The following is a 19948-nucleotide window of genomic DNA, read 5'->3' as shown; positions in this document are numbered from 1 at the left end:
TGGATTGGGTTGTTTTTTTTGATATTGAGCTGCATAAGCTGCTTGTATATTTTGGAGATTAATCCTTTGTCAGTTGCTTCATTTACAAATATTTTCTCCCATTCTGAGAGTTGTCTTTTCATCTTGTTTATGGTTTCCTTTGCTGTACCAAAGCTTTTAAGTCTCATTAGGTCCCATTTGTTTATTTTTGTTTTTATTTCCATTTCTCTAGGCGGTGGGTCAGAAAAGACCTTGCTGTGATTTATGTCATAAAGTGTTATGCCTATGTTTTCCTCTAAGAGTTTGATAGTGTCTGGCCTTACATTTAGGTCTTTAATCCATTTTGAGTTTATTTTTGTGTATGGTGTTAGGAAGTGTTCTAATTTCATTCTTTTACACGTAGCTGTCCAGTTTTCCCAGCACCACTTATTGAAGAGACTGTCTTTTCTCCATTTTATATTCTTGCCTCCTTTATCAAAGATGAGGTGACCATATCTGTGTGGTTTTATCTCTGGGCTTTCTGTCCTGTTCCATTGATCTATATTTCTGTTTTTGTGCCAGTATATGGTTTTATTCTGATAAGTCTCCTTCTAAGCCAAACCTGGTTGTGAGGAAATTATATTATAAAAGCTTTGGCATAGCCTGAGTGAAAGCCAGATTTTAAGGGTGAGCTAAGATTATTTAGCCCAATTGATCCTCCTAGATAGGGTTACATCAGTCCTGGGTATTGCTATATAGTCACAAAATAAACTTTAGGTGAATTGGGAAAATGTTGCCCACCAGGACAAACAGCACAAGAGTTGATGAAAATGATAATGGCATTATTGAGTGCCTGCTATTTGCCAGGCACTGTGCAAGGTATTTTATATACACTATGTAAAATTTAAAACCTTATGTAATGGAAATCTTTCAGACATACACAAGTAGAATAATATAATGAACCCCAATGTACCCATTGCCCATCCTCAACAGTTATGAACTCATGGACAGTCTTGTTTCATCTGTGCCCCATTTATTTCCCCTAAGGACAAAATATTTTGAAAGAAATTTCAGATAAACGTAATTTCCTCTGTAAGATTTTCCTCTGTAAGGACACTTTAAGCACAGTCACAAGACTGCTGTCACACCTAAAAAATTAACAGTTCCTTAATATCATCAAAGGTCTTTAGTATTCATTTACCTGATTATCTCATAAATTTTTTTAGTTCACACCGGAAGTATAATAGGGTAAATACATAGCAATTGATTGATAAATCTCTTAAGTATCTTTTAATCTATAGGTTCCACTTCTCTCTCTCTCTTTTTTTTTCCTGGCAATTTATTTGTTGAGGAAACCTAGTTGTTTGCCCTGTAGAACTTCCCACAATCTGGATTTGCTGATCGAGTCCTCAAGGTGTAATTTAACATGTTCCTTTATTCCCTGTATTTTCTGTAAATTGTTAGATCAGAGGTTTGATCAGTCTTAGGTTTGTTTGTTGTTATTTTGTTTTTTTTTATTTGTTTGCAAGTATAGGTGATATCATATACTGCCATCAGGAGGCACATAATGGTCTGGTTTTCTCTTTTATTTTTTTAATGTTAGTAGCCATTGATGATCAATACCTAGATTCATTCATTCATTCATTTGCACTATCTCATTTAATCCTTACCATACCTCTTCAAGGTAACTATTGTTTTATAGGGGAGGAAATGGAAGTTCAGAAAGGTAAAGTGACTTTCCCGGGATCACATAGCTAATGAATGATAGAGCTCATATTCAAATTCCCGTGTATTTGACTTCAAGGCCTATATTATGGATTTTATATCCATAATATAAAAAGGGAAAGGGAAATTTGAGTAGTAATATCTGGCAGGCACAATGCAGAGGTTTTAAATAAGCTGTGAGGCTGCTCACTTTTCAGTGCTTAAATATTTTGAGATCTGACTTGTCTAAGTAGTGGTAAAGCATTTTGAAAAGGGAGTTAATTTACATGGCTTGTATGCAGGTAGTTCGCTGATTTGTAAATTTTTACTTCAAGTGGTGTTTTCTCTAAATATTTAAACCTATGTATGTAAGTCTGTGTGTGTTTTTTTAAATTTTTTTTAGATGTCAGGAGTAGGAGTTTATCAATTTATTTTATTTTATTTTTGCTGTGTTGGGTCTTCGTTTCTGTGCGAGGGCTTTCTCCAGTTGTGGCAAGCGGGGGCCACTCCTCATCGTGGTGCGCGGGCCTCTCACTATCGTGGCCCCTCCCGTTGCGGAGCACAGGCTCCAGATGCGCAGGCTCAGCAGTTGTGGCTCACGGGCCTAGCCGCTCCGCGGCACGCGGGATCCTCCCAGACCAGGGCCCGAACCCGCGTCCCTCGCATTAGCAGGCAGACTCCCAACCACCACGCCACCAGGGAAGCCCCGAGTCTGTGTGTTTTAATTGTGACATAGATATCCTCTGGAACCTTCTTGCCCTTCTTGATCTAGGTATAATTCTCTTGAACCTCCCAATCCACTCCCAAAGCACATGTTGTTTCTTTGATATTTTGACCTAGACGTGAAACTTGACACCCTGAGTTGCTAAGAAAACCCCCACTTAACAAGACACTTGTGAACATACAGGTCACTGAAGGTTTGGTAGAGGAGACAGAGAAGGAGAAGTTATTCTTAAAAATCCACCACTGAAGCTTGAATGACCCTTGAATTTATCCCAGTCTCTTTTTGTCTTTCTTGTTCTCTCTCCTTTTCTCTCTTCTCTCTCCCTTTTCAAGGGCAAAATAACAAATTATCATGCAGAGCAGACCTTGGCCCTAGCTGCTGCATAGGCTGTTGAGGTTTTACCTTTAACACTTGTCAATGTATTTTTTTCCGAGTTCTCTTTGTTTTTATTTTTTTATTTTTAAAATTTATTTATTTTTGACTGTGTTGGGTCTTCGTTTCTGTGCGAGGGCTTTATCTAGTTGCGGCAAGCGGGGGCCATTCTTCATCACAGTGCGTGGGCCTCTCACTATCTTGGCCTCTCTTGTTGCAGAGCACAGGCTCCAGACGCGTAGGCTCAGTAGTTGTGGCTCACAGGCCTAGTTGCTCTGCAGCGTGTGGGATCTTCCCAGACCAGGGCTTGAACCCGTGTCCCCTGCATTGGCAGGCAGATTCTCAACCACTGTGCCACCAGGGAAGCCCCCGAGTTCTCTTTAAAAGGAATTACGGTACCAGCTGTTCCTATAATAATTTTTCTACCTAATTACATAATAGAGATAATATTTTTAGATGAAAAACAACAATAATTGGTTGCATCAGATGTGCTGATCTCTAAGGTTTATCTGGCCCTGGTTATTGTTTTTTTATTTTATTTATTTTTTATTAATTTATGTACTTATTTATTTTTATATTTGGTTGCATTGGGTCTTCATTGCTGCACACGGGCTTTCTCTAGTTGCATCGAGCAGGGGCTACTCTTCGTTGCAGTGCGCGGGCTTCTCATTGCGGTGTCTTTCTCATTGCAGAGCATGGGCTTCAGTAGTTGCAGCACGCAGGCTCAGCAGTTGTGGCTCACAGGCTCTAGAGCGCAGGCTCAGTAGTTGTGGTGCACGGGCCTAGTTGCTCCGTGGCATGTGCGATCTTCCCAGACCAGGGCTCTAGCCCGTGTCCCCTGCATTGGCAGGCAGACTCTCAACCACTGCACCACCAGTGGCCCTGGTTATTGTTATTGCCAGTTTCTGTCAGCTCATTAAAAGTGGGGGCCTTTTACCAATCTGTTTGAGCCTTGTTCTACTACAGGCAGGGTTCAGTAGAAAAGCACTATACTTTAGAGTTAATTGGGCCTGGATTTGCCTCCCAGCCTCATCCACTCATGAGCTAAGTGATCCTGGACAATTTTTTTAACTCTTCAGAGCTACTTTATGGGATTGCTATGAGGATTATATAAGATAAGGCCAATAAAACTCTTGTCACCATGCCTCAGGAAACAGTTACCCTCTTCTTTGGGTCAGTATTGCTGCAGGAACTGGAAACCAGCCCTTGGAGTATAGTCAAACATTGGTGATGACTTCCACAGTCCTGGTCAACTTTTGTACATTTTAAAATGCACATTTTTCACACCCTCCTTCTCCCAGGAGCACTGTTAAGTTTAACTAATATTTGATTATAAAAGGCCATAAATATCAGCATCTCTAAGGTAATTTGTGTGTAGAAGAGAGGTGTGTGATAACACTTTTTTTTTAAAAAAAACATAGGTGTGAAGGAATTACAAGTCCAGAAGGCTCAAAATCTATAGTAGAAGGAATCATAGAGGAAGAAGAAGAAGACGAAGAAGGAAGTGAGTCAGTAAACAAAAGGAAAAAGGAAGATGACATGGAGGTGGGTGAAAGCCTGTATTCTTGGAAGGATGGGGTAGGGAATGGTTCAAAAGTGTGTAAGGTGCGAAACGGAGGTAACATTGTTCTTTTTGTCCATCGTTAGATATTTTAGGAGACGAAGATACCATCGTAATAGATACTTAGATTAACTGTAAGATATAAAGCACTGTTGATGGCTCTGACAAATTAGAACATAAAACTTACAGTACTACCCTACCCTTAAGCAGACTGCTTTCTCATCAGGCCCTTTCTCACCTCTGTACTTCTGTTCCTGTGATTTATCTCATGAGAAAATCCCATTTCGTACCAGTCTACCCTAAACTTATCCAGATCCTACCCATCTTTCAAGGTGTATCTACTTGGGGAAGCTTTCTGACCCCAGTTTATATTAGTCCCTCTGCAGTACAGCACTGAGAGTCTGTAGGACACATCTTAGCACTTCCTTTTCTGAAGTTGTGACCAAGTCATAGAACTGATTTTCATAAGCCACATTCAAAATATTATGGTTTTCTGATAGTCATCCCTAGAATGCAGATTCAGTGTCCTCTAATAACATAAGAATTGTCTCCCAACAAAAATAACCTATGTATTTTGAGGGCAGGAACTGATGTTCTGTGTGAATTTCCTTCAGCGTATAGCTCAGGGTTGTGTGCATAGTGAGTTCTGTGAGAACTTGCTGAGCAACTGATTGGAGGACAGCAGTGGGAAGGGGTGCCTTTTCTGGGAAATGATGAGTGAGTGTGAGCCACAGACTTTCTAGGATGGATTATGAACATCTTACTAATGACAGGGAATTAGTAAGATGTTACTAATCTTACTTATGTATACTTGGTATATACCACATATTCCTTTGCATTTGGAGATGCTAGTGTCAGCAAGGAGGAGAGTGCATTTTCTTTAAACAGTATTTTTAATTTAATGAGGATCTTCTTGTCATCCTTAAGATCAATGAATAATACTTTGTACCTCTTTGGAGTTTACAGAATTATAAATAATGCATGATCAATTTGCCCTCCAACACTCTGTGAGGCAAGGGGAGACCTTTTCTCACATGTTAACACTATAGAAACCGAGACTCAGAGATGAAGAGATTTGTTCAGGGTAATCAAGTAGTGTTTAGTAGATTTGAGACTGATACAAACTATCAGTTACGTTTTACCTTTTATGTTCTAGGATCTATACTGAATGCTTCACATTAATATCTCTAGTTCTCATTTTGCCTCTGCATTGTAGATATTAGCACTGTTTTACAACTCAGATGCAGATACTTGCTTATGGTCACATATAAATGTTAGTGCTAAAACACATCTAGATCCTCTGATTTTTAATTCCAACTCATTTTTTCCTTATAATTTTTTATAGGGCCTATTATATGGGGTTTTATGAACTACAGCAGTTTTGTTAGGAGGACAAACTGAGGCATATCAGTCAATGAAGAGCATAGCTAAACAGTCTCCACCTGAGGAAGGACACAGAGAAACTCCAGTAGTCACAACTTCTTGCAACTAGTAGATAAGTCCTGGAGATCTGATGCACAGCACAGTAATTATAGGCAACAATACTGTATTATAAACTTCAAAGTTGCTAAGACACTAGATCTTAATTGTTCTCACCACAAAAAAATGATAATTATGTGACATGTTAGAGATGTGTTAGGTAACACTATGGTGGTAATCATATTGCAATATATAAATGTATCAAATCAACATGTTGTACACCGTAAACTTAAACAATGTTGTATGTCAGTTATATCAATAAAGGAAAAATAAATAAATAAAAATGATGGAGAAAATGTTAATAATGCCAATTAAACTTAACAACAACACAAAAAACTGGGCAAAGCTTTGTAGGGGCATCTCTGTTTAGCACAATATAAAAAATTGTGTTTCAAATGACCCTGAGGCATACATAAGAGGTCAGTTGCATCCACTCTGCTCTGTAAAAGAAAACAAGCTATACATTTTTATTGGGGATGGGGAGAATCTAATACAAAATGGTTAAAATACAGAAAAGAAAGGGAAAACATTTAAGCTTTGATCCTTAAAGGAATAAACTTCACTTGTCCAGGAGATATTCCTTTATGCGTAAATCTCTCTCTTTTTCAGACCGCTTTATTGAAAGGTAACTCATCCAAAGTATACCATTCAGTGATTTTTAGTACAGTCATAGTTGTGCAACCATCACAACAATCTAATCTTAGAACATTTTCGTCACTTTTAAAAGAAATGTCTTACTCATTTGCAGTCACTTCCGATTTCTCTCCATCCTTTCCAGATCTAGGCAATCACTAATCTACTTTGCATCTCCACAGATTTGCCTAATCTGAGCATTTAATTTAAGTGGAATTATGCAATATGTGATCTTCCATGACTGGCTTCTTTCACCTTCACATAATGTTTTCCAGGTTCATTCTTGCTGTAGCATGTATCAGTACTTCATTCCTATTTATGGCTGAATAATATTCCATTGTATAGATAGACCTTTTTTTTCAGACTTATTGAGGTATAATTGCCAATTAAAATTGTAAGATATTTAAAGTGTACAATGTGATGAACAGATGCATTGTGAAAGGATACTCCTCAGTGATTTAACACATCCATCACCTCACAGATTTACCTTTTTTGTGTGTGTTTTTGAGGACATTTAAGTTTACTCTCTTAGCAGATTTCAGTTATACACTATTGTCAACTATAGTCACTATAATTGTGTTTTATATTAATTAGATCCTCAGACCTTATTCATCTTATAACTGAAAGTTTATACCCTTTTACCAACTTATATCTATTCTTCTACCTTCCAGCCCCTGTCCTGGTAACCACTTTGATAGACCACACTTTTAATCCATTCATCAGTTAATGAACATGTGGGTTATTTCCACTTTTTGTCTATTACGAATAATGCTGATATAAACATTCGAGTACAAATTTTTGCGTGGGCATAGGTTTTTATTCTCTTGGGTATATACCTGTGAGTGGAATTGCCGGATGGTAACTCATTTGAGGAACAGCCATTCTGTTTTCCAGAGTGCCTGCATCATTTCATATTCGCAGCAGCAGTGTATGAGGGATCCAGTTTTTCTGTATCCTTGCCAGCACTTGTTACTGTCTTTTTGATTATAGCCATCCTAGTATGAAGTGGAATCTCATATCTGTGGTTTTGATTTACATTTTTCTAATGACTATTGATGTTGAGCATCTTTTCATGTGCTTATTGGCCATTTATGTATCTTCTCTGGAGAAATATCTTTTCGTATCTTTTGCCCATTTTTAAATAGGATTATTTGTCTTTTTATTGTTGAGTTGTATTTGTGGATGAAATCTAGTATACATTTGGGAGCGGCTTGTGAGATTATGCTGTCTCTGTGGAGCTGATCTCTTATAAATGACTCATAAATGGGAAGCACTGCATGCAATAGGACGGGCTGAGGTTCCAAGTTGAAATGACAGTTATAGTGTTCATTTCAAAGTGTCCTGTGCCTGGAAAGTATTAATAGAAGAGAATAGAATGAGTTGTTTAGTGAGATCTAGAAGATCCAAGTTTCCTGACTCCCCATCCAGTGATCTTTTTCTTTTTTAAATTGTGGTAAAAAACACAACATAAAATTTAGCATCTTAACCATTTTAAAGTGTATAGTTCAGTAATATTAAATATATTCACACTGTTGTGCAACCAGTCTCCAGAATTTTCTTATTTTGCAAAACTGAAACTCTGTACCCATTAAACAACAACTCCCTTTTCCTGCTTCCCCCAACCCCTAATAATCACCATTCTACTTTCTGTTTCTGTGAATTTCACTATACTTTAGATACCTCATATAAGTGGACTCATATAGTATTTGTGATCATTAATGATCAATGCAAATCAAATCAAATGCAAATCAAAGCCATAAATATCACTTTGTACCCATTAGGGTGGCTACTGCCAAAAAACCCCAAAATAACAAGTATTGGCAAGGACGTGGAGAAATTGGAACCCTTGTGCACTATTGGTGGGATTACAAAATGATACAATCACTGTTAAACATGGTATGGCAGTTACTCAAAAAATTAAAAATAGAACTACCTTATGATCCAGCGATCTCACTTTTGGGTATATAGCCAAAAGAAATGAAAGCAGGGTCTTGAATAGATATTTGCATACCCATGTTCATAGCAGTTGATCTCTTAATAATAAGTGCTGTTGGAACATCTTTTCATGTACTTATCAGCTGTTTGTACATCTTCTTTGGAGAAATGTCTGTTCAAGTCCTATGCCCATTTTTAAATGAGGTTATTTGATATTTTTGTTGTTGAGTTACAGGAATTCTTTATATCCTTTGGATATTAACTCCTTATGAGATACATGACTTGCAGATATTTTTTCCCATTCAGTGGTATGCCTTTTCACTCTAATAATTGAGTTCTTTGATGCACAAACGTTTTTAAGTTTGATATAGTCCATTTATCTATTTTTACTTTTGTTGCCTCTGCTTTTGGTTCCATAACCAAGAAATCATTGCTAAGTCCAATGTCGTGAAAAGTTTCATGACACTTTCTTCTAGAACTTTTATAGTTGTAGGTTTTTATATTTAGGTTTTAATCCATTTGAGTTAATTTTTTTTTTTTTTTTTTTTGGTGGTACGCAGGCCTCTCACTGTTGTGGCCTCTCCTGTTGCGGAGCACAGGCTCTGGACGCACAGGTTCAGTGGCCATGGCTCACGGGCCCAGCCGCTCCGCAGCATGTGTGATCTTCCCGGACTGGGGCATGGACCCGTGTCCCCTGCATCAGCAGGTGGACTCTCAACCACTGCGCCACCAGGGAAGCCCTGAGTTAATTTTTGTATGTTGTCCAACTTCATTCTTTTGCTTGTGGATATCCAGTTTCCCCAGCACCATTTGTTGAAAAGACTGTCCTTTCCCCATTGAGTGGTCTCAGCATCCTTATCAAAGATCATTCGACTATATATGTGAGAGTTTATTTCTGGGCTCTCGAAGTTTTTATTCCATTGCTCTATTTGTCTGTCTTTATATCAGTACTATGCTGTTTTGATTACTGTAACTTTGTAATATATTTTGAAATCAGAGAGGATGAGTCCTCCAATTTTGTTCTTCATAAAAATTGTTTTGGCTATTTGGGGTCCCTTGAGATTCTATATGAATTTTAGGATGAATTTTTCTATTTTTGCAAAAAATGCCATTGGGATTTTGATATTGTGTTAAATCTGCAGATCATTTGGGTAGTATGAATATCTTAACCATGTGGTGATCTTTAATACAATATATGCTGTCTCATGCTCACTTCTAGATTTTCATATTTTGGTTGATATGTGGTCATCTAATTATTTCAGTTATAATATTTCAAAATTTTGATGCAGAAAAGTATAGAGAACCTTTTATTTGTTCAGCTTTGATGAGTGCATACTCTGTGCCATCTACTTTATATCGAGATTTAACAGATATTGACATTTTGTCATATTTGTGTCAGATTTCCTTTTTTCAATTACTGTTGCAGGAACACTATATCATTGTCATAAATAAAAATATAAGAAAATATGTTCTATGAACAAATCAACATATTTTCAGTTTTCCCTTCCAGTTCTTTCCCAAAGTATACCATATTTTTCCAGTAGTAATCCTAACTTAGATGACATGTTGTACTCTGCTTCTTTCACTTAATATTATATTGTAAGCATTTTTCATACTACAGTGTGTTTTTGTAGTTATTCTTCTGATGATGTGTTCTTTTTGCCAAATGAGTATAAGAAGCTCAATCTTGGCCTTACCATTTACTAGGTTTGTGATCTTAAGAAAGTTTCCTAGGTTCACTGAAACTAATAGAAGTAAAAAGTAAACTTCTGATTATCTAAACATGGAAATTACAACAATAACCTATGTCACAAGGCTGTTATAAGGATTAAATGTATATTAAAATGTCTGGGACATGGAAAGCTCTTAATATGTGCTAGTTTCCTTCCCTTTCCTTTTCCCAGAGACCTAGTTTTTAATCCTGTTCCTCCAGGGGTTGCCCTCAGAGACTCAAAACTTGCTCTTATTCCTCCAGACCAAGAAAGACCATCCTTACACTTGGAGAATTGAACTGGCAAAAACAGAAAAATACTGGGATGGCTGGTTCCGAGGCTTATCCAATCTCTTTCTTAGTTGTCCTATTCCTAAATTGCTGCTCCTGGCTGGTAAGTATGTATGTGTTTTTATTAGTCAGCTTAGGCTGCAATAACATAATACAATAGACTGGGTGGCTTAAACAACAGATTAATTTTCCCACATTTCTAGAGGCTGGAAGTCTGAGATAAGGGTTCCAGACTGGTCGAGTTCTGCTAAGAGCTTTCTTACTGACTTGCAAACAATCACCTTTTCACTGTGTCCTTACATGGCAGAGAGAGCAAGAACAAGCTAGCTCTCTGCTGTTTATTCTTATAAGGACACTAATGCTGTCCTATCAGGGCCCTACCCTTATGACCGCATTTAACCTTAATTACTTCCTCATTTAACCTTAATTACTTCCATATCTCCAAATATGGTCACATTGTGAATTAGGCCTTCATCATATAAATTTTGGGGGAACACAGTTGAGTCCCTAGCAGTGTAGGTATGTTGTCATCTCAGCATGTCTTTGTTAAAACTATTTACCATATGGGTAGCGACTTCCAAAGTGAAGTACCATCCTAACTCATTTGTGCCCTTTCTCCTCCCTTTGCCAAATCCCTAAACCTAACTAAGCATAAGCATCCACCTGGGGTGGCCGAATTCTGGCCTGGCCTCTACCTGGTCAAGCCCAAGTCCTTCTTGAGTGGTATAAGGATATTCTGAGTATAATGGAAATTTGAAAAGTAAAACCCTATTTTCAGAAACCAGCTTAAACAAGCAAAGTGGTTACAGGGGACCTCAGCCTAGAAAGTTTCATATAGTGAGAATATACCCCCAGGGAGTTAGGATTGGCATTAACATGAATTGAGAATGTCATCATGTTTACAACTCTATAGCAATTTTTACTTCATTATTGAACAGCAAAGCCTATTTCACACAGCTTTTTTCTAGTAAGGTACTTATGGATTCTCTTATTTTGTTCTAGGTGTTGATAGATTGGATAAAGATCTGACTATTGGCCAAATGCAAGGTAAGCCATGAAGAAATTATGTTCCTAGGTCTCCTGAGGGCAGAGAAATGGGCAGAGTCATGTGGAAATTTTCCATCTAAAAATGGGATTTATACTACCACATATGCCTCAGAGTTGTGAGGATTAAAGTGAGGCAATGTCTTTGAAAGGGGCATTATAAACTATAAAGTACTCTGTGTAAATATACAATATTGTTAAAGGAGAGATTCTGAATACCGATCAGTATTTTTATTATTGTTAGAATTCTTAGGAAAGGGAAAGGTCCAAGATAACCCAGATACAGAAAGGTTGAACTCTATTTAGAAGACAGCATAACGAGGTGGTAAAAGCAAGGACTCTGAGAACTGCGTTTGAGTATTGCTTCCTTCCTACTAATTTTTTTGACCTTGGGCAAGTTACTTGACCTGCCTTAGCTTTAGTTTTCTTAGTCTATAAAATGAGAAAATTGATGGCAACCTCACAAGGATTGTGAGGTATAATGAGTAGGAAAGTGACATGTTGTGCTTAGGTCCAGGTGTGTTGGCTAGATGACTGTGGAGGTAGTGGAACCAATTTCATGGAAGCTTTTGGCTTTAGTACAGATGAAAGGCCTGGTGAAGGTGAAGTCAATAGGCACTGGCAACTTTGGGTTATAGGAAGAAGAGGTGCCAACTCCAAGGTCAAGGTTTCGAGCTTAAGCAGATTCTGTTCTTGACCTCCCTTCTTTTCTACTTATTCTCCCTGGGCAATCTCATGGCTCCCATTTATACCCTGATAACTCCCAAAGCTAAACATCTGACTCATACCTCTCCATGTATCAAACCTGCTGGACATCTCTACTTGGATGTCTCATGGGCCCCTCAAACTGTTCCTTGAGCTGTCCTCAAGCTCTCCACAGAGAAGGGGACTGTTTTCCTTGATAATAGTTGTTCACAGGCCTCTGAATGGTTTATCAAACTCTGGTCTTAGACCCTCATACCATACCCTTTCCTTCCCCCAACTACATAGTGTCCTGAGGCCTTGAGCAGGACCATGGGCTGGGACTATGTGATTTTTCTGGCACTGATGTTGGTAATTCTATTTTTTTTTAATTAATTAATTTTTAAATTTATTTTCAGCTGCGTCATGTCTTTGTTGCTGCACGTGGGCTTTCTCTAGTTGCGGCGAGTGGGGGCTACTCTTCGTTGTGGTGCATGGACTTCTCATTTTGTTGGCTTCTCTTGTTGCGGAGCACGGGCTCTAGGCGTGCGGGCTTCAGTAGTTGTGGCACATGGGCTCAGTAGTTGTGGCTCTTGGGCTCTAGAGTGCAGGCTCAGTAGTTGTGGCACATGGGCTTAGTTGCTCCACGGCATGTGGGATCTTCCCAGACCAGGGCTCAAACCCCAGTCCCCTGCATTGGCAGGCGGATTCTTAACCACTGTGCCACCAGGGAAGTCCTGATGTTGGTTATTCTGAGCTTAGACATTTTTCCTTAAATTCAATTAAGCAAACCTTTTCTATGTGCTCTTTCTGTATAAGACCTGTGCTTAATGCTGGGCACACAGAAGAATCAGACATAGCTCTTGATACCATCTGAAAGCAGTTAATCTCGACTAGAATAGCATTTGGAATCAGTGTTGATCACCAGCCTTGGAAGCAGACAGTCCTGGGTTTGAATCACTCTTACTGGTTTTGTCGCTTGAGTGGATTGCTAACTTCCTTAATTCTGAGTTTCTTCATCTATCAAATGGAGATAATGAAATAACTCAATTCAATTGTGTGAGGTTTAAATGAGAAAATGTGGGTGAAGTAAAATAAATGATGGCTTCACTGTGTCCAGGAGGCACTCCTGATACCTCATTAAATCCCTCCTGTTTCCCCAGTAAGGTTTATGCCAAGACCACCTTCTCTTTCAAAGCATCCCATGAGTATGTATAGAGAGTAATGACATCCATAAAACAAAAGGAAATGGCTAAATCACCACAGAATCCAAACCACAGCCTTCCCAGCACTGTTTAAACCAGCTGAATTAGTTACTGAATCCTAGAAATCCAGCACTCATTGATGGTGCAACTTAGGTGAATGATTTAGGCTCTCTGAACCTAAAGTTCCTCATCTGTAAGACTGGCGGGGAGGGGCTTCCCTGGTGGCGCAGTGGTTAAGAATCTACCTGCCAGTGCAGGGGACATGGGTTCGAGCCCTGGTCCTGGAAGATCTCACATGCTGTGGAGCAACTAAGCCCGTGTGCTACAACTACTGAGCCTGCGCTCTAGAGCTTGCGACCCACAACTGCTGAGCCCACGTGCCACAACTACTGAAGCCCGTGCGCCTAGAGCCTGTGCTCTGCAACAAGAGAAGCTACCGCAATGAGAAGCCCACACACCGCAATGAAGAGTAGCCTCTGCTCGCAGCAACTAGAGAAAGCCCGCGTGCAACAACGAAGACCCGATGCAGACAAAAATAAATAAAATAAATTTAAAAAAAAAAAAGATTGGCGGGGAGTTGGAAATATGCCCACCTCATAGAATAATTGTGAGGATTACCCATGATTATGTTATTTTATGTGTACTGGGTACAGCATTATTAGTATTGTGAGTTCTCCCTGATTCCTTATACCCACTCTTCCAAAGAGGAGTGAAAAATGCATCCCCAGTCATCAAGGTTTGAGTTGTAAGTTTTATCAGGTTATTTGCTCAATCGTTCATTCATCCAAGACTTACTAAGCACTTATTTAATATCTAGCCCTGGGTTGGGCCCTATTAGGGATATAGAGCAAGTAATGATATTAGCCCTGTTCTTATAGAAATGACACACTCCTGGGGAGGCAAGCACCAGTGGCATATAGATATTAGCTTACAGAACAACAGGGGCACAAGCTGCTCTGTGTTTGGATCCATTAAATGCGTTAACAGTAGTACATTAGGAGATACAGGGGAGAGGGGACTAGGCTGGAGCACCCAGAGGCAGCTTACTGCAGGAAGAGGGGCATAAGCAGGACGTTACTGGAGGGAATGGTCTTAGTTCCTCTGCTAACTAATTAAGTGGCCTTGGGCAAATCACTTCACTAATCATGGCCTTGGTTTCATCATCTCAAAAAAGAATTTCAGTATTTGTCCTGCTTAATTTTATAGGGTAAATTTGAGAATCAACTTAAAAAATGGATAGATGAGTATTTTGAAAAAAAATTTTAAAGCACTGTGTAACTGGGGTAAGAATCCCAGAATGTGATAACCAGAAGAACTTCCAGAGCTTACTTCCTTATTCTGAGGCTCTGAGAGTCTGCTCTCTCTACCTATGGGAGCTCTGGGTCCCATATTCTTTAGTCTCCTTAGAGATCTTGCTTTATCAATCATTTCTGTTCATTCTTAATAACTATCACATTAGTTGTGAGCTTACAGTGTTCTACAGGACAGTGTGAGAAAGTGCCTAGTACCGTGTCTGGCACATAGTTAAGCACTCAAATGGTAACTTATTATTGTAATAATGAATCTCAAAGTCCTTAACATAGCCTACAAACCGCTTAATGGTATGGTCCCTGCTTACCTCTCCAGCCTCATTGTTAACTCTCATGAGCACCATGCCAAAGTTTTTCTTTTCAGGAGCAAATACCATTTCATCCTTCTTTCTTTGTGTAAGTTATTTTTTCTGTGTGGGAAGCCTTCCTGGATCCCTATTTGATTGCAAAGCCCCTCTTCCTGTGTTTTTCCAGTTCCGTACTGTGTTTTTCCAGTTCCATATGCTCTGTGTTATCATAGGAACTACATGCTGCATTAAAATGTTGGTTTTTATGTTTTGCTCTCCCACTAGACTGTAGTGTATACAGGAACTGTTATTCTATGTGTCTGGCCCAAAGTAAATGCATACTAAATAGGTGTAGAAAGAAAAAATGAAGGGAAAGTGATTTGCTCAATGTTACAATTTCAAGTATTACCATCCTCCTCAAAGGCTAGGTGTAATTGGTTCCAGAGTATTGGCAGGGAGGGGATGGGGGAGTCCTGGCCTCTTGGAGTGACCTGTAAGGCTGCAGAGATGGTAAGGAGAGGACCATTTTAGTCCCTGAGGTGGCTTTGGTTTGTATCTTCCCCAGGGAAGTTCCAGATGCAGGTCCTACCCCAGTGTGGCCATGCAGTCCATGAGGACGCTCCAGACAAGGTGAGTCTGGTGCTTGATGACTGTAAAAGGACAACGTGGAATAACTGTGGATCTCACAGAAGATAGAACCAGCCTCTGAGTCAGCCTGTGTCGCCTGCAGCAGCTGCTGTGGGGCCTACACAGATGGGACTCCACCAGCTCCCCAGACCTCTCCCTGGCAGCTGCTTCTGGTCTTGGCTTTGTGTGTATGGGCTGAGGAGTTACTGGCACCCTGCTATTTCACCGAGGGCCCTATGGTTAAGATCTTAAGCTCTACTTCTCCATTGCCCCCGAAAGCCAGATGGTAGAAGGGATAATTGGGGTAGAAACTGCTCCCTAAACCACAGTCACAGTTAGGAATTAATATGTGCTCCTCCTGTAGGAGAAAAGTGCTTTGTAACTCTAAGGGGATAAATAAGCCTTCACATCATTCCTCTTGACTTCTCTGGACCCATCCCTGGCAAATGGTGGGGAGCAGTCTCCCAGCCCTGCCAGGACCCAGGTCCTTTTGATTTCAGGCTCCTCAGAACTGTAGGACCCATGAGTCCATCAGAGAGCCTTACCTTCCAACAGAAGCCCGCCAGACCTCCAAGGATGAACCCCGTTGCTACTCTTAACATGGCCTGGAATATCTCTCCCTTTTCCAGGTAGCTGAAGCTGTTGCCACTTTCCTGATTCGGCACAGGTTTGCAGAGCCCATCGGTGGATTCCAGTGGTAAGGAAGTACAAAGGTTTAAGGAGCCCAGCAGTGCTCCAACAAAGAGATATTTTCAAGGTTATAGGTATCTCTGCCTTACCCCTGCCTGGTTTAGGCCACCTTGCCTTTCTTCTTCCTCTTTAACACAGAGCCCAGCGTGTGTGTTTCTGCAAAGCCACGGTTGGTTCTTTCCATGTGCTATGGTCCAGTGAGTTGTTGCCTAGCTGACATTAAATGATGCCTAGTCCCCCACCCTCACTGTGATGCGTACTTCTTCTTGAGATGCCCCTTCCTGTGGAGGCTGGGATGGGAATCTGTCCTTTTCCAGGTTCTTAGAGAAGTTCTATATGCCTTCTCCTGCCCTGCTGCCAAGGAAGGTAGGGCAGGCCTTGAGGCTGTGTAGAGATCCGGAGCAGGGTTTCCAACCCCGGCACTAGTAACATTTGGGGTGGGTAATCCTTTGTGGTGTGGGCTGTTCTGTGCACTGTAGCATGTTGAACAACATCCCTGGCCTTTACGTACCAGAAGCCGGTAGCACCCCCGAACACACACAGCTGTGACAGGCAAACGTGTTTCTAGATTTTACCAAGTGTCTCAAGAGAGGCAAAGTCATTCCCAGTTGAGAACCACTGGGTCTAGAGGAACAAGGATGCCCCTCATCCTAGGAAGCTCTAGGATGAGGAGAAGGAGGAAAAGAGGCATGGTGACCCAAACCACACGGTCCTGGCCCCACCTCAGGGAGCTCCCAGTCTTTGCTACAGGAGGCCCCTGATCCTCAGAGAGCCCACAGGCCTAATGAGGAGTCACACCTGCCAGTTGGGAAGTCTCTTATCTCATTTTGATGATGGTCTAGAGGAACTTGTTCCCCACCCTCAGGAAGTTTGAAGAAGAAAAAATGTTGAAGAAAAAGAAAGGCTTTCTGCATTAGGGAGTTCTGAATGCCAGGGCCTAGGAGGTGTGGATGACAGAGCAGGGTAGGCATTGGAAAGGAGGACAGGAGCCTGCCTGGTACAGTGAGCCACACAAGTGATTCCCTTATGCCAAACCACCCCTCAAGCAGCTGACCATTGATGGATCCCAGGAATCAAAATAAAGACTTAGTTTCGCTTAATAAGCAGTGTTTGGGGCCCCTGGCCCATTTGGAGCTGTGGTCTAATCGGCAGTACCCTGAGAGCAGACCCTGTGTCTAGCCCTGGTTGGGGCTGAGAAGAGGTGGGAGAGATCTACAAAGGCCTTGGTGATCATTAGGGAAGGTTTCCTGGATGAGACAGGTAAGCAGGGGGAGAGCTAGTGACAGTCACATTTGTTTTCCACTCTCTTTCTACTCTTCACAGTGTGTTTCCTGGCTGTTAGTGACCTGCTCTCCTTTCCTCCCTCAACACTGAGCTCTGTTGTAAATACATCGCACCAGAGGCCACTGTGATGCCGCTGTCTCCTCCTCACCATCCTGCCCGACCATGTGACACCGGCTCCCTATAGACGGGCATCCCCAGATGTACAAACCCTTTCGTGTATTCCTGCCGAAAGCATTGTTTTCCAGGGCCTTTGACCAACATTGGTCTCCCCAGTTTAAGGCTCCCCAGCTCCTATCCCTTCCCTGTTCAGGGGTAGCCCCTGCCTGTCCTCCCTGCCTTGCCTAGGGTGAAGCCTCCATCAGAACTGCCACCCTTGGCCCCTATTCCTGGCATTAGGCAATGCACCTGCGTCCATATGTTTCCCCAGGCTCAGGGACCTCCATTCCTTGAGATTGTTCTTGCCATGGTCCTGCCCTACCTCATGGGATGGACCACGTGCGGGATGGTCCTTATTTTTCCTTTTTAAATAAAATACCAGTCAGGTACCTTTTTATCCCCATCTTACTATTCTAGGCTTGGAAGACCCAGAGAGGCCAGGATCTCATCCTTAGGTACAGGGGTGGGGGGTGGATAGCATCACAAGAAACCAGCCTGAAAATCAGGCCAGGCCAGTCCAAGCACATGGCCTCCCATCTGGGGAGGGCCCACGGTCCCACTCCCACATGTCTGGGCACCTGCCCTGGGCTGAGGCCAGGCTGCTCCAGGGGTCTTTTGAGCCCTCACCTGCCACAGGGCAACCCAGGTTAAATACAGCCCACGCACAAAGCCACAGGCTAAGGCCCGTGGAGTTGTTTTTAAGAATCAAATTGAACCATTTTCATAGTTGGTCCTTGGAGGTGTGCAGAGTGCCCGCTTGCCTTTTCTAGACCCTCAGCTTATCTTAGCCATTTGTGGTTTCCATGTTACTCTTCATAGAAACAGTACAGCCCAGCATCCTCAATATTTGCCCTCTTCCAGCTGCCTCATCACAGCACTTCAGCCTCCCCCTGCTGCCCAGGCACGCCATTCCCAAGGGCAGGGAGGGGCAGTCTCCTGCAGCCCATCTTTTCTGTGACTGTCTTAGGTGATGCGTAGCCCCCTCCACCTTTCAACCCAACAACTTCCTATCCCTGTCCTGCTGCAGGGTCTGAAGTCTGGGACCTACTTTGTTTCTTTGTTATTTATGATCTTGTTTAAAGAAAATAAATCTCCTAACCTTTATCTATCTGGTCTTTATGGAGTTGTCCTTATTTCTGTTGATCTGGGGGCAGGGAACATTTCACTGGATTTAGTCACCATAGAGCACCAGAAAAACCTCTTTCCTGTTGCCTATCAACATCTTATGCTCTGCCTGCTCCCCAGATCCATAATGCCCAGCAGAATGGACAGAACCAGCTTCCACTGCAGCCTGGGAGACCATATTCCAGTCCCACCTCTTCCAGTTATTTGCTGTGTTGACTTTGGCCCAGAACAGGACAGTCTGTACACCATCCACATGACCTCAGGCACTCAGGGCTTCAAATCTGCCAACACCCAAACTTTGTCTACAACCTAGATATCTCCTGAACTCTGGATACTTCTAGAGTTACTAGATACCTAGATACTCTAGGTCCATCTACTTCTCCATATCTCCCAGATGTCCAAAAGCCACTCATATTGACCATTCCTAAAACCGAACTCACCTGCCCCCTAAAACTTGTTCTTCCACCCACGTTTCCTAGCTCAGTAGTGATAGATACCACCATCTCTCCACTTGTCCAAACCAGGCAGCCAAAGTGCCCTAGATGGCACCCTCTCTTACATCCATATCCAGTCTACCCCCAAACCCTGTCCATTCTCTGTTCTATGATGTCTCCTTTCCTTGCCTCAGCCCCTCCCCTGGTTATCCTCTACATACTGTTGGAGTCCTCTTCCTAGTAGGCTTTGGAACCAGGCTGCCTAAATTAGAACCTAAGGCCCATCCCTTACTGGCTGTATGAGATAGCTACATACACTCTCTCTGTGCTACAGTTTCCTCATCGGAAAAATGGAGATCAATAGTATTTACCCCACAGAGTCTTGAGGGCTATGCAAGTTAATATAGGTTAAGTGGCTCTCTCAGTAGCTGACACAGGGTAGGCACTTAATAAGTAGTTCCTGTCATGTCAATCCCATATTATATATTTTTTAACATCTTTATTGGAGTATAATTGCTTTACAATGGTGTGTTAGTTTCTGCTTTATAACAAAGTTAATCAGTTATACATATACACATGTTCCCATATCTCTTCCCTCTTGCGTCACCCTCCCTCCCACCCTCCCTATCCCACCCCTCTAGGTGGTCACAAAGCACCGAGCTGATCTCCCTGTGCTATGCGGCTGCTTCCCACTAGCTATCTGTTCTACGTTTGGTAGTGTATGTATGTCCATGCCA

The 19948-nt window shown here is 41.5% G+C and overlaps 1 protein-coding gene across 1 annotated transcript in view; it reads left to right on the top strand.

The window, feature by feature from the left end:
• PPME1 (protein phosphatase methylesterase 1) overlaps positions 1-19736 on the top strand; it is a 90395-nt gene extending 70659 nt beyond the window's left edge. The window contains exons 9-14 of the mRNA XM_055091499.1: positions 4180-4303; positions 10342-10471; positions 11371-11415; positions 15461-15525; positions 16152-16219; positions 17536-19736. Of these exons, the coding sequence (XP_054947474.1) occupies positions 4180-4303; positions 10342-10471; positions 11371-11415; positions 15461-15525; positions 16152-16219; positions 17536-17554 (451 nt within the window). The 3' untranslated portion in view covers positions 17555-19736. The remainder of the gene's footprint in view (positions 1-4179; positions 4304-10341; positions 10472-11370; positions 11416-15460; positions 15526-16151; positions 16220-17535) is intronic.
• The last annotated feature ends 212 nt before the right edge of the window (positions 19737-19948 follow it).

The sequence above is a fragment of the Physeter macrocephalus genome, chromosome 16, assembly GCF_002837175.3.
Source record: "Physeter macrocephalus isolate SW-GA chromosome 16, ASM283717v5, whole genome shotgun sequence".
Lineage (NCBI taxonomy): Eukaryota > Metazoa > Chordata > Mammalia > Artiodactyla > Physeteridae > Physeter > Physeter macrocephalus.
Note: the sequence above shows the minus strand (reverse complement) of the source record. Positions and strands in the feature narration are given on the sequence as shown.